The following is a 15,211-nucleotide window of genomic DNA, read 5'->3' on the forward strand; positions in this document are numbered from 1 at the left end:
AATAAAGAAATCATATCATATATACGGGCATTTCAGTATTTTGTCAAGACAGACAAAAAAATCCACATCTATCCTTTAAATTGGGTACCTTTACAGTTTCTATTCTGCTTTAGTAAATATACAGGTAATCAAATAACCAATAATGCAGCCTTGTGTATTATAAAAACTCATCACACCAACTGCGTTTCTTTCTCCTCACCACCCCCCTGTTGTTCACCTATTCACTGCCACGAGGTCTTTGTTGCGAGGCTTCTGGTGGAAATGACGCACAAGCACATTCTGTTATGTTTGCCACTCAGCTGTGAAGGAGGGATTAAAAATACAACAAAGGCTGTAAAAATCCAAAGAAAATGGACTGAAGTTGATTTCCACCAGGAGCCGTATGAAACCATCCACAAGGGGGAGCATAAAGCAAACATAGGGGCTGAGAGAGAGAAAGGAGGGAGCAGCCAGGGAGCCAGACTGTTCCTGTATTTCTGTTTGTGACATTGATTGTTTTCCCCGCAGCCTGTAGCCAAAGATCGCGCATAAGTTGTCTGAATTGGCAGTGGCGTGTAAGAAATAGAGAACCTCTTTGAGAACAAAACAATGCCTGTTGTTTCTCTGTGGGGCTGCAGCTGTCAGTGAATTTCCCTCAGCTGTCCCACCGTGTCTCACTGATGTCACTTCAGTCGTTTTATAAACTTTTTGACCTCTGTCTTTGAGTCAAGACCAACACATGGACAGATGTGATGTATTATGTAATATATAACTCAACAGAGTCGTATTGCTGCGTCAAAAACATCTCTCCATGTAAAAAAGAAAATCATATTTACGTGTTTTAAAGGTTATATTTCAAAAATCAGGACAAATCAAGACAAATATTCTAAAATGTGGCCTCCAGCAGACAACAGACGCCTGCTGAGAGACGAAGCAGGGTGACGTTCCACTCTTAACCTGGAGCTCAGTGCTGGGGATTAAAGATAAAAAGGCATAATGCTGCACTGTGTGAAAATCCCTGTTTGATCTTATTAAAGCAGGTGAAACTATGATACCATCAGCAGCAATCATGAAAGTTTCAGGGCCGTAGCCAGAATTTTAGAAGAACTGAGGCACTGAGTCCATGTACCCCCCTTCCACCCCTTCTCCATCACCAGAAAGGAAGTCTTCAACATCAATATTAACATTTCTTATATTTCTTTCTCCAATTTGATTACCTAGCTTTATTTTTAATCTGTAACTGTCTAGTATACAGCAATGGAGATGAAATGCTACAAAATTATTATGGAATTAGTGAGGAAAAGCTTAGTCATTAATCATCAGCTAATAAAAAGCTCCAGAATAATGTAATGAATACACAGAGTGATCAAGAAGTTCTGAGACTGGACCTATAAAAAGCAAAAATCGCACCTGATTTGAATTTGGCCGCTGTCACTTTTTATGTTGGCCTCTTGCGCAGAGCTACGCTGCTCTAAGTGCTTCTGTTGCTTTTGGAATAATCCCTGGAAGTCCTGCTACACAAGCACCATCTACACTTAGTGCTGGATCTCTTATACTGTGTCAAAATGACAGCCTGGCAACTTGAATTTGAGCCTGGGGAAGAGGAAAAGTTGCAGGTAGCCAATTTTGGTGGGTACAGGAGTTGGAAAGTGACGACGGGGTTGCGCAAAGACATGGCTGCATGCATCATGGTTGTCTGAGCTGAATGTTCCCCTCAGGATGCAACAGTAGACATCAGCATTGGCGGTCTGACTTCAGAGGAAGAATTCCAAGTACACGACCTCATCAACGTTGAACAAAATGACCAACGTGCTCTCGGTTGTGCTGCTGACCTAAAGTGCCTTCGTCAGACTTGGAGACTGTGGGCTCTTCCACTGCTGTTTGTGTCTGGGTCTCGTCACCAGTGATCACCCTCGACATGAAGGCTGACGCAGAATTTGGTGCTTGTTCTCAAATGCACACATCCAAGTGGTCAGATCGGGACTTCCACAGAGTGTTAGGGATGATGTATCACTGAAAAATAGGACTGCTTCAAAGATAGCAGCCAAGGCACAGTTTTAGCCTTTTATAGGATGGGAATCTTTGAACTTCTTGATCACATCTCATATGTATACAGTTGTAAACGCAACTTCACATACATTGGTGAACACCATGTATATCATGGCAGTTTTTAATTTCCAACGACTCCTATAACTCTGATTTTCTAGGATGGAATTACTCAAAAAAAAATGTCTTTGTTATAGACAAACAATCATGCCTTCAGGTTTGTTCATAGATTCATTACAGATTCTTTGGAAATTTGAAAAGATCTGATCTACTAGGTCAAAAATATACAAGTAGCAATGCTAATATTTGGTTAAATGTTCACTGGTTACTTTAACCTCAACTAGACGTGTTTGATAGCCATCCACACCCTTCTGGTTGTATCTTTGATGACTCCTCTTGACAGAATTAGTGCAGTTTGACTAAATTTGTTGGTTTGATAAAACAGGTCTTGACACAGACTTGTTTTTTCAGGATAGTCCACAAATTCTTGCTAGGGTTTAAGTCAAGATTTGTGGAGGCATGTCCAAAACATTAACTGCATCCCGATTTAGCCATTTCTTAAACACTTCTGGTGTGTGTTCGGGTTCACTGTCTTGTTGAAACACTCAGCTGTGTTCAGTTCTGGTTAATGATCTTAGGTTATCTTGAAGAATGTGTAGGTAATCATCCTTCTTCATTTTTTCATTTACACTATGTAAAGTAGCAGTTCCACTGGCAGCAAAACAGCCCCAAAACATAATACTACAGTCAACATGCTTGATGGTGTGTTTGGTGTTATAAGGGTTAAAGGCCTCACCTTCTCCTCTACCAACATATTGCTGATAATTGTGGCCAAACAGTTTGATTTTTTTTTTTTTTTATCACCACAGAACTTTCCTCTTGTTCATGTGATCAGCAGCAAACTTCAGTCAAACCTTAAGATGCCATTTCTGGAGGAAGGGCTTCCATCTTGCATGGCAGCCTCTCAGCTAATGGTGTGTAAAACACACTTGACACACTAACACCATCTTCTAATTCATAGCTGACCTGCTTTTTGGTGATTCTTGGTTGACTTTTGACCAACCTGACTAACTGTCTCTCAGCAGCAGGTGATAGATTGTATTTTCTAAACAACTGTTTGCACAGATGATTTGGGGATTTGTAGCTGCTTTGAAATGCCTCAAAGTCACTTTCCTGACTTGTTCAAGTCAGTGATTTGCTACTTCAGATCTGTACTGAGCTCCTCAGACTTTCCCATTGCAGCATTTGTGGCTGAATCAGATTAGTGAATCAATTGGATCCTATTTAAATGGACTTAGAGGAGTCAGCAGCTGTAGTCAATCGTAGTCGCTCATGAGAAGTTAAAAGGCCATGCCCTAAGGAAAACTTGTTGAACACAACTTTCTACATCACCAAAACTGATAATTCAAGTTACTGTATGTATAGCAGCAGATGTGTCATATTTCCAGATGGTTTCTAATATTCATGAAAGGACCAAAATACATGCAAGATACAATGATTCCATCATAGAAAATTATGAGTTAAAGAAGTCACTGGAACCTCAATACTGCCATGACATACATGGTTTTTATAAGTGTATGTAAACTTTTTCTCACAACTGTATATGTTGATCAGTGGGAAGAGACTTTGAGATACAAAACTAATGAAATTATTATAGTGACACACAAACATCTGAAAATCTCAATACATCTTCTACTGGGATTTAAAGAGGAATAAGTAGATGTTACATACTCGCCACCCCTTGAGCAGACAGAAGCAGACAAAACACCATACCTCATTCATTTGTAATTGCTGGCATTTAAATATTAGTCAGTGTGTTAGTGCCGCCTCAGGTTTCCTAGTTATCACTCACTACTTCACATCAATTACCATACTGTTCTCTGCACAAACCTCATCCCTACATGCTCCTTCTTCAGTGCATTTAGTTAGAAATATGTGAAACTCATAACATTAAATAAATTAGCTGATTTTATTTAAAAATTCAGAGGATGTGAGCAGAAATAGATGAACTTTAAACATGACAATATCACACAATAGCGATAGAAAATATAACATTTAGCCACCAGGAGCTGCTGAAAACAAGCTAAACATGAACAACAACGTGGAACAGGACAATAAGGTTTGTAGTTTTCCATTGAGGATTGTTTTGTGAAAAAGGTCAGTGTAGAGAGAATGGCACAGATGGGAACACAGCTATTAAACTTATGAATAAATTTCACTTTTTTAAAAGACAGGTAGGGTCCTTGTTCACTTGAGGTTCAGAAAAAACAACTCCTCAAACTAAACTCAAAGAGAGTCAAGAACGAAGTATAAACAAGGTTGGTTTCTGATTGCTGAGGGGATAAAATATGTCTGCAGGGTTTAGCTGGGTCATGTGTTTGCTGTGTTTTGCTCATCTGTATCTAAACATAGATATGTATATATGTGTAATAAAGAGGGAGCAAAAAGCAAAATCAGTTACAGAGAAACTGACATGTTTTAATTACATTTTAATCACTATGTACTGATGTACTAAACACAAATCCCAGCGTGAGACTCACTCCGTCTGACCCCTGACACATAAATCTCCATTCAAGAGCTGCCATTTTAATCAGAACCGGCATGAAATTTCCTCTTTATCGCGACACTTTTATATGTCGAGATATAACAAGTCAAAGTTAGAATCCAATTTAACGATTTTTCATGGTTTAAATACCCAATACCCTCTTTTTCCTTAAGAGCCAATTAAAATGGACAAAAGTACAATCCTTTAATTTTCTCATAAAAATGTAAATGACTGAAAGAGACTGGTTAGAATCAGAGAAATTATTTAACGCCAGAAAATGAATCTGAATGTCTGCACGAAACAGTAAAGCAAGGACATCTGTGTGTTAGGTAAAGAACAAGAGGGACTTTCTGCTGTTCTGCTTTGTAAATGGGCTGGGATGCAGTGTGAGGTCATCCCGGTTACACTCCAATATGAGCTTTATTGTCTTCGACTGAGCGAGTCTGTTGTGTTGATATAACCACTGGGTGTAGTTTTAATGGGTCTCCTGTGAGACATGAAAATCACTATCACCTTCTCGCAGCTAGAAGACACTTAAAGCTCGACTGTGAACGAGCAGAACTGCTGAGCTCGAGTCTCTTATGTGGCTCACTTCAAAGAGCGTCTATAACTCTGCAGCGGCTACAGGTGCCAGGAAGCATCTTTCCATTTATTCATAGGCAAGTAGCTGCAGGGTGGAAACTGTGAATCATTTTGGATATTCTGATGGTTTTGTTCAAAGATTTGTAGTTATTCCTGAGTTCTTTTTTTTTTAATCTAAGCCATGTCGTCATTGTTCAAATTCTCTTGATGCATTCAATGTGTTTACTTCTGTTGAAACAAAAAAGTGAGGCCGACTATCTAGAAAAAACACCTGATATAATTTTATTATGTGCTGTCTTTAACCTACAAAACTATCACAAATCATTGTTGAAAAATAGAAGGTTTTATGATGTGATGCTTGTTAATTAGGATTTGGTTTGGTAAGTTTAATAAATCAATAAACTTCCCGGTTAGACTCAGTTTGGATTAAAATCACTGCTTAGTTAAGGCTTATTGTCACGTTAGCAACAGTAAACGCACTACATTCGAGGGCACAGAAGCACCGAAAACTGAAGAAAGATGTTATTCAGACAGTTTAACTTCAGCTCACAGGTTCAAAATCTACCAAATGTCCAGATAAACCTTCTCCACTTGTTGAACTAAATGTAACATCAGCTGTAAAATTATCAGGCAGCACATTAGTATCCTCCTTTGAGTGCAGCAGAGTTGTTGACATCAGGTATTTCATTCAAGCCACAGTGAGCGAGTGATTTTATTTTTAAAACCTCTGCAGAGCCAAAGGGAAGTGAATCACGATTATGTCTGATGAAAACTATTTTTAGGGTTCAATACAATTATAGCAGCATCACCACTAATGCATAAACATATATAATGAAGGGACAACTTCCTTAAACAGCATTAATTTCTGACAGTTTGGTCAATATTTGTGCAATATTTCTGTCACTGAAATAGGAAATGCTCTTTCAAAATGCATTTTGTATTGAATTCTTTTGCACAAAGTTGCTTTTTTTTTAAATGTTGAATACAGTCTTTTTATTTATTCCCCTTATGGCTAAAGTTGAGGTCTTAAGGTCTTTGCAGATTAAACACTTCATGAATTGTGTCCAACATATTGTAAGAGCAGAGAGTTATATGTGCACGTTATAAAGCTTTTACTAACTGTCCACTGTGACACGTCCTTTACAGACAAAATTAAATCTGTATTTATTCAAAACTCATGATTCCATTTTGATAATAGCAGGTTTTAACTGAAAGTCCACTTACTAGAACGTATCTGGAGCTTTAAGCTGCATCCTCAGGCCTTCATCAGTGGATCCTGTCAGTAGTCGATGAAAGTGAAAAAGTATGAATGAATAAATTAATTCTTGTTCATATAAAATACAGCGCCATACAGCACATGATTGTGACAATTTTAGATGATATAATTAATCATTCCTTATGTTTCCAAACTACAAATAACTGGGCTACTTCACTAACTACATATGTGCTGTTTTGACCCAGTGTTATTTGTCTTTTTTTAATACTACTGTTCTGTAATTTTACCAAACTGGTTAATTTTTCCCATGAGACACAACAAACTTACGTTTTACTTTAAAACTGTCATAAATGTATTATCAGTTGTACAAAATGAAGTGTATGCGGCATTCAAAACTACAAATCAGACACAAGTTGTGAAAAATTAGAATAAAATGATGAGCTAAAGTGGATATCAAACATGCCATATTTTAGTTTGGGTAAATAATCCAAAAGTAAAATAAAAAACAACACGCACTGGGTGAAAACAGCCTCTTGTCCTTGGTGATTTCTATGAATAAATACAGCAAATGAAACTATTCATATGCTGCGTCTAAATGTTCTGTAATGAGGGTTGACTTACAAAATAACATCATCTGCATTATAGTTATGCTAATAATGCTAATAATGTTTTTCTATAAATCACAGTGAAGGTTAGAAAAAAACTGGAGTCCCATTTGGACGGTGCGTTGGTAATATGAAATTCTGAAGTTCTTAAACCCTTCATTCAATTTTGCAAAATAAACTTAAGCCACAGCACATTATGTGTTCGCTACGAACAGTTAAGCATTGCGGCCTCCAGCAGAGTTAAAGAATAGTCGCTCTATCTCGGACAATGAAGCCAAATCTTAGCCTTTGTGAAGAGCCAGTCTGGGAGCATTCAATGCATCCATCCATAGGCTTCGTTTTATAATAGGATCATAAAATGTGGATAAAGACTTTACAGTTCAAATGGTCAAATCTCACCCTATGCTGTAGTTTCTTCCCCTCATTCTTCTCCTTCTGTGATGAATGTGATGTTAATATCATGCAGATTCTTTAGAAAACTGGAAATAACTCACAGGCTCACTGGAACATGTAGAAACACATCACAGGTTAGTGCAGAATCATGTGTCAAAATGTGGTTCAAACACTAAATAAAAACAACATTAAGCTGAAACACACTATTCTAAATGTGTCTGTTTTAAAGGCCTCTCTCAGTAATTATTGATCATATAAATTTATTGCCTTCCAAGCCTCAAATATCACTGATGTAAAGAAACTTCAGACAACACTAGCGCAAGAATTTGCTTTATATTATTATTCTGCAAGGGTTTTCCTGTAGAGAGGAATTTTTGGTGAAGCTTTTAGCCGGTGCCAAAGAAAACAATGACAAGAAGTGAACAAACATAGTGAAAAAATATGATTTTGAAACCAGTTTTGTTCATCAAATGATCTAATAATGCCTAGATTTTTGTCCAGTAAGACACCACAGATGCGGACCAATCATGTTTGGTCAACCCCCAACTTTTGAGTCTGGAAAAGCCCTGTTCAACATACAATAGATGAATAAATGAAACACATATGGGGCATTTATTTGAGGCAAAATACAGGATGATAAAGTGAACTAAACTGGGGCAAAAAGGGGCAAAACTTTGCAGCTTTACCCTACAATCATAAAGGTTGGGCAGTACAACGTGAACATGTCTGCCAAAAATGTGTATGACAACAAGTTAGGCTTCTAAAGAACAGAAAGAAATCTCTGAGAATAAATATGATCATCTTCCTGTCATGAGCTACATTTCTCAGACTAATATTAATCTGCTCAGATAAGCCACTGCAATTTACAAAAGGGGGCGCTGTTGAGGCAGAGAACAGCAGCTTAGCATTCGTTTGAATGGCAGCCCTCCTTCTTTTCATACTGACATTTTCAGTGATCCCACATAAGACAGACAGACAGCAGTGTGACTGGTGGCATTACTTACTGAAAGACTAAACTGAAGGGTTGGATCACTGTGTCACCGTTCAGAAACGTCTGAAGAGTTCGTCGCTGCTTCTGTGCGTTGATTAGTTTCATGGAAGGAAGAGCCTCGAGGTTAGAAAGTCTCTGTCTTAGAGCACTTTAAATCCCCACTAACAAAACAGAAATTATGGATGGAAGAAGTCAACATGAAATATTTGCAAACAGTATAAAACAGAACAGAGTGAAAGGCCTTTCAGCAAGGCAGAGATGATGACACATAATGTAGACTTCTGGTCAAAAAAGATGCAACCGGACTGTCATCAAGTATCCATTAAAGCTCTGATTGACTCAATCACAAAAGTAAAACCTGCTGCACATCCAGCGTGTCACCTGTTGTAACATGAATCCAGCTAAAAGAGTTTGTTATTGGGTCTGATCTCAGTCTAGTGTCACTGCAAAGTAAAAGAACAAATGAAACACCTCTATTACAGTGCATTAACGCATTAAAGCATTCCTACAGTTGACTAAAATGGCAGAAAAATAACCAAACAGTGGAGAAAATGCTGCTCAGCTGTATGATATTTTAAATAAAACAGCCTATTACTAGAATTCAGTAATTCTGGATTTTTTTTCTATGAAAGGAGAAAAAGTTTCTATTCTGAAATATAAAGTATGGAGTTAAACTAAATTACACTTTAGGATACTGTCATATAAATGCACCTTTGAAGCGCTAATGATGGAGAGGAGTCACTGATATTATATTATCATTATATTTACACAGCTATGCTTCACTGTCTCACACTAAATTGTAATTTTTTTTCCCAGTTATTCCTGTGAAGATTTTCAAATACACCCCCCACCATCCCAACCTCGCCTGAAGATGACTTGATTTTTCTGTTAAAGGTTAAACAACAGAACAAAATGGAATTTCCAAGAAATTCTTTTCATTTCTAGAACATCCAAAATGACCAACAGTGTTCCGTTTTGGTTAAATTGGCTTCTTTTGTTGAGCAGAACCAACAGCCGGAGTCTAAATATTAGATTTCGGCTGCAGATTTTGAATTTTACTCAACAAAAAGCTTGAAAACGTACCACTTGATTTTTACTGTCAAACAGCAACAGTTGACGAAGCACACACACCTTATTCCAGGTGAAATGTAATCCATCTCAAAGCCTCATCTAACTGAGGGACATTAAAATGAATTCTTCTGAGATGAGGGAAAATGTTATAACTTTTATTCTCACACAGTATTTGGGTCATATCAACAATAGCAGATCTTTTCAAGAGCATGCTTTTAAAAACACCCCATATGGAGCAAAAACAGACACTTTCATTCAACAAAAGCTATTAAATATAATTTACAGGGGAGTGAGATCTTCCACCGAAGACAACGATCAAAACACAAGTTGAAAACTTGTCTTCCTTGATATGATATAGACAGTGAATTCAAACTCATGAGCTAGAACTTCCTCCATGGTCCCAAATTAACTTATGAAACTTTATATATATACAAAAATGTGCTACACAGACCAGCAATGTTAGAAACTATTGTCAGGATGTAAGAAATCAACCAACAGAATTAACAGAATTCCCTCTAAGCTGCAGCTCACTGGTTAACTAATGCAGACTGACTGTATTGCACTATTTAAAGTCTACTGATCGGATGACTGTTACAACATATTCCTCGTGTCCTCTCTTTTGACGTGATCGAGTGTCTTGTCGTGGCATTTGCTCTTTTTGTTCTGGTGAGTTTTGACATGTTTTGCCAAGTGGTCACTCCTCATGAACCTCTTGCAGCAGTCCGGGCAAACAAAGCGCTTCTCCCCAGTGTGAGTCCTCAGGTGTCTCTGCAGCTCGTCCGACCTGGTGAAACTCTTCCCACAGAACAGCCAGTTGCACACAAACGGCCGCTCCCCAGAGTGCCACCGCAGGTGCGCCTTGAGGTGAGAAGTTTTCCCGTAAACTTTCCCGCAACCCGGTATGTGACAGATGTGCTGCTTCTTCTTGCCCGGCTCGTCGCTGGACGTGGACGACTGACAGTTCGGACACCTGCACCTCCGGCACCGCCGCGCAGTGGCGAGCGGAGACTTGGTGTGGAGCAGCGCCGCGATCTGCGTCTGGTACTGCGCAAAGTCCGAGTGTCCCAGAACCAGACCTCTCTGCAGCTGGAAGCGGTGCGGGGCCAGGGAGGACGAGTGGCTGACGTGGTTCCCCTGCTGGAGGCTCCACCACGGGATATCCTCCCCCGGGTTTGGGGACAACTGTCTCTGCTGCTGGTGGACAAGGCCGGACGGTCCCGTGACAAAACTTGGCATCGCGGGCGGGATGGGGGTCGGCGCTGCGTAGCTGACGGCCGGGACGTAGGTGGGGGGGCAGGTGGACTGCAGGGACTGCATGGAGCAGGGCAGCATCTTCACCGGGGAGAAGTCATAGGGGTACGAGGGGTCCGCCGGAGGGGTGAGGGGCAGTTCGTGGTGCGAGCTGAAGGAGCTCTGGATGTGCGCAGACAGCTGGGGCTTGGAGGATAGTCCGAAAGTGGAGTTGCCGGCCAGGCTGCTCTGAGGGTTGCCCTCGTTAGTCCACGGGTGAAACAAACGCGAAGGGGAGCCCAGAGTGGGATCGTAGGGCACCTGGAGGAAATCTGTGGGGTTTGATCCGTGGTGGTGCCCGATCCGGTTACAAGTGGCAGCCAGGAGAGCCAGCGGAGAGTGTTTACAGTTCTCTGGAGAGGAGTTGGGAGTGCGATCCTGGAGAACAGACACACATTCTATGTTATTTAACTCGTTTATGGGGTAAAACAAATAACATGACACTTTTTATTTCCGAACCGAGTGGTGAAATTGTTGCAAATGCGTCCAATCCGATAGAAAAGTTGGCGCTAACAGTAAACGGAATCACAATACAACTGCGCGGTCAAACTTTTATCTCTTAAACATAAATCAATGAGAAGTTCACAAAGTGGTCAAAGTGAGGAGAAAGTTGCGCACAAACCTGCAGAAAAGCCTGTAGTGTTTCATTCCGCAGTACAGCCACTGCTGCCATGTCCTCCTCCTCTCGATGAAACAAACACAAATAAAAAAAAGGCGCTAATTTAGATAAATATGTGCATTCGCAGTCAAATATGTTGCGGAGCGGGTCTTCGGTGTGCGCTGGCTCCTCTCTCCGATATATCCTTGGTCTATCTGAAGAGTGAGGGATCACTTCTTAGAATTTGATAAGGACTTTGGTGGGCCGCCAGCCAGTCAGAAATAAGATTTATTACTTTGAAGTTTGCTGCTGCCCAATCATCAAAGAATAGCGGCTCTTTGAGAGGGGAAAGCAAATCCTTTGAATCCACAAAGCTCCTATGGTGTGTTTGTTGGTCTGGATAAAGGAGCTGATTATTAGGGGGGTTGGGAAGGGAGGAGATAAAGGCGGGACAATTAATGAAGTAATCACTATGTGGGAAATGTATATACACAAATAATTGGATTTTCTTGATCAAAGACCCCCATGCCGCCTGGAGACCCCGGTATTGGATGCTGTAGTCATCTGATCCTCTTTTTGTAATTAAGGATTTGTAGCAGAACCCTATGTGACAATGTGACATTGTTATCTCTGGAGATCTCCAAGAGCTGCTTGTTTGATGGAGGAAAGAGAACCAAAATCAAGTGACTCAACACAAAGTTCTCATCTCGGAAGAATCTCTTTTACATTTCTAATTTGAATTCTAATTTCTTTGTTGTGCCTTTGAACTACAACACAGCATTAAACACTTAATTATGCCCTCTCTGAATTATTTAAATGCTTAGTTCCCCTTCACTCATTTCAATCAGTTGTTTTATCACAGCCTCACTCCAAATTTAGATTTTTTTAAAACACCTTCTCTTTGTTGAGCTTTAAAATTGACTACAACTAACATGTAATGTTAAGGAAACCTGTTTTAAATCAGGTGACAAAAGCAACACTTGAGATGCTGATGTCTCAATTAGTGCTTCCTGCATCTAAATAAAACACAGGTGAACTATAGCACAAAAACGTGGTTGGTTTCTCAACATTTAATGAAGGCAAAACTATGCAGTTTTAAATAAGATATCATCCAAAAAAACTTTAGTGGCAGAGCCGGAGAAATGGAAGTTGTAGTTCAAACTCTCTGATCTTTATCTGGCTTCCCTGCAGAAACAATCACTGTCCTCTCAACTAGTCTGGAGCGGCAGATTTTGAATTAGATCTGTTCCTTTGAAGGGATTAATGTTCCCAGTCCTCTCCCACGGCTTTACACACAGTAGTGAGGGAAGGGGGAGTCCTGCTGGGCGGCACTGGAGCCATGTTAAACTACAACACTGGCTACAGGAGTGGTGTAGTTACAGTGGCTGATTTAAATCAAAACTAGTGCAGATTAACCTTGTTATGGCTGGTTATGGTCGCCGAGGCTGATGTTGATTCGGGAAATATGCTAAAATCGAGCAAACATGAAGGTCAAAGCTTCGAATCCTGAGTCACATTATAATATTTTTCTCAAAGCATGTCTACTTTTGTGGCAGCTGGTTGGAAAATCACCTCATAGACGTCACACTGGCAGTGTAGAAGCCACTGTTTGTGAACGTTTTATAAGTTAACACCAGTTGCTTTGTTAATGGTTCACACATCATTGACTTAGCTTTGTTCTTCAATTAGAAGTCATTAATATGAAAAACTGGGCTGCCATACACATCCCCTCATCATCCACCTCCAACATGACACTTCCCGTTATTAATTTATCAGATGATTTGATGACTTATTAACCTGCTACCAAACTCAAAGAATAAACAAGAGAAAAGGGATCGTAAACAACCTGATACCCAAAACTCTCTAAGACAACATGAAAAGGTGTCATCCACTAATATGTGAGCTGCAATTCAGTTATGAATATGCTTTCATTTTGCGTATTTGCTAAAAACGCTAAAAACAGAATTAATGAAGTTTATGGCTCAGTGAGGAGACACCAATAAGATCAGTTGGGTTGCCAGGTTGTGAAAAGCGCATTTGATTGGTGTTTATCCTTTCTATTTGGTGATCATGCAGTTAGAAATGTTGGCAAACATTAATAGATGCAGGAAAATGTTAATAAGCCATTAATAAAAGCGACTGAAAAGATAGCAATATTATGTTTGTGGGACATAAATACCCTCAAAAGAGGTTTTTTACAAGTTGACAACCTCAGTGTTGTTCTTGTTTACTGCAGCTGATTTATAAAATATTCGAAAATGGTTTCTAAGGTACTTATAAACCTGTGACAAGTTAAAAAAGTCTTCACAACAAATACCTACTGACAAAGTGGCACCAAAATAAGACTCATGCAGTTTTACGCTGGATTGTACTTACTACTATCGTACTATTTGACACAAAGTACTGAAAGCAGAATTTTAAAACGACCAAATGCTGTAAACTTAACCAGCAGATACCAGACACCTCAAACATCACTGGTAAACATTTTTACAATCCACACCGTAAAGTTTGTATTTGTGCAGCAAAGTGCCGTCAGTTAGTTTTTGCTTTCAGGTTTAAATGTCAGATAAATGTCAAATGTTGTAATCTGCTCTCTGACTGTATGTCAAACCAGACAACTGTTAAAGTAACGGGAGAATCTACACTTAAACCAAATTCTTATTTTTCTGTGATCCCCAGCAGCAGCAGCAATGAAGTATGGACATTAAAATAGCAGATATTAATTCTGATTTAGGCTGGATTTTCAAATAAATCTGCTTTACATGTGAGCTGTCATGCTATGCAAGGCAAATTTCAGCCATATGTGACAACTGCATGAATTTTGTGAGCCATCAGCATTAACAAATTATTGATATGTTCCTTTGAGATGCTCGGTTCAGCCCTAAAAGCAGGTTCTTACATTTTAATGCATCTCAATAGGACTCCAGCTGAGGGATGGATTTGGCTGAGCAGGACTTTGATATAGTTTGTAAGAAATTCATGACTGTGTGCTTGACACAATGTCCAGTCCCCGAGGTAATTTACTTGCTCCAAACCTGTGCCGTCTTATGGCCAAGCCTCAAGTTTTACAGGGTTACCTCAGCAGTGGTTTGGCTGAAGGAAAATTTTTCCTGCAGCATTTGATGGGAAAATTAAATTGGAGGAACCTCCACTGCAATAGTTTTCTGCCAGTATACTCAAAGGGTTGAACATGGAATCAGTCAGAACCATCCAAGTATTTCATCCAGTCCTTTAAAGCAGAAAGCAGAGAGTTGATCAACAGAAGTTGTGCTAGGAAGAGCAGATGTGTCCAAAGCTGCACTTAGGGAGATGCAGAGTATATAAAGTTACGATACGGTTTGTGATCAGAGGAAACAAGGAGGTAAACAAGAATGGCAGAAGTTGTGTTTCAAAAAAATATAAAGTTCAACAAGTTTGTCATTTTCATCCCATTAGTTTGTAATATATGTGTAAATGACAGCAGGTGTTCATACGATTACAACATTAGTTATAACGACAGAAAGATATTTCATGAGTTTAAAGAGAGATAAAAATATATCAAAGTTTGAGCCCGTTATGACCTACATAGTAGTGTTTGCATAGTGGGTAGAGTAAATGACAGTAAATATCTTTATCATAAAGTTCTGCACAAAATGTGAAAATATCACAAGTCACCAGGGATCATAAAAAATAAACACACTGATAATCAATATTAGTAGTTTAAACACATTTATTTGACTCTTATAAAACAGCAGTTTAGTAGAAATAAATAGAAATTTACAATAGATGTCAAGTGTGTTGTTGAGATGCAGTTTGTTTTGGTCCTGTTCAAAGGAGAAGAAGGCAATCTGCAGGAAAGACAGAAAAACTACATTATGCAGCATACATGAAACACTTTCCAATCCTTTGTTAAATT

At 39.3% G+C, this 15,211-nt stretch overlaps 2 protein-coding genes across 8 annotated transcripts in view; both read right to left on the reverse strand.

Annotated features, from left to right (window-relative positions):
- Positions 1–7,960: 7,960 nt before the first annotated feature.
- myo3b (myosin IIIB) overlaps positions 7,961–15,211 on the reverse strand; it is a 74,525-nt gene continuing 67,274 nt past the window's right edge. For 6 of the 7 annotated variants that reach the window (XM_035955494.2, XM_035955492.2, XM_035955493.2 and 3 more), the window contains one exon: positions 15,008–15,143. The gene's annotated coding sequence lies outside the window, so the exon portion shown is untranslated. Of the gene's footprint in view, positions 8,442–15,007; positions 15,144–15,211 lie in introns of those variants that run through there. The other variant, XM_055015121.1, reaches the window with a different exon arrangement.
- Positions 9,568–12,259, reverse strand: sp5a (Sp5 transcription factor a). Its single transcript, XM_023286377.3, has 2 exons — positions 11,341–12,259; positions 9,568–11,096 (listed from the first exon to the last, which is right to left on the reverse strand). Exons 1-2 carry the CDS (start codon positions 11,389–11,391, stop codon positions 10,020–10,022), a joined length of 1,128 nt encoding a protein of 375 aa, XP_023142145.1. The 5' UTR covers positions 11,392–12,259; the 3' UTR covers positions 9,568–10,019.

This window comes from Amphiprion ocellaris, chromosome 11, assembly GCF_022539595.1.
Source record: "Amphiprion ocellaris isolate individual 3 ecotype Okinawa chromosome 11, ASM2253959v1, whole genome shotgun sequence".
Lineage (NCBI taxonomy): Eukaryota > Metazoa > Chordata > Actinopteri > Pomacentridae > Amphiprion > Amphiprion ocellaris.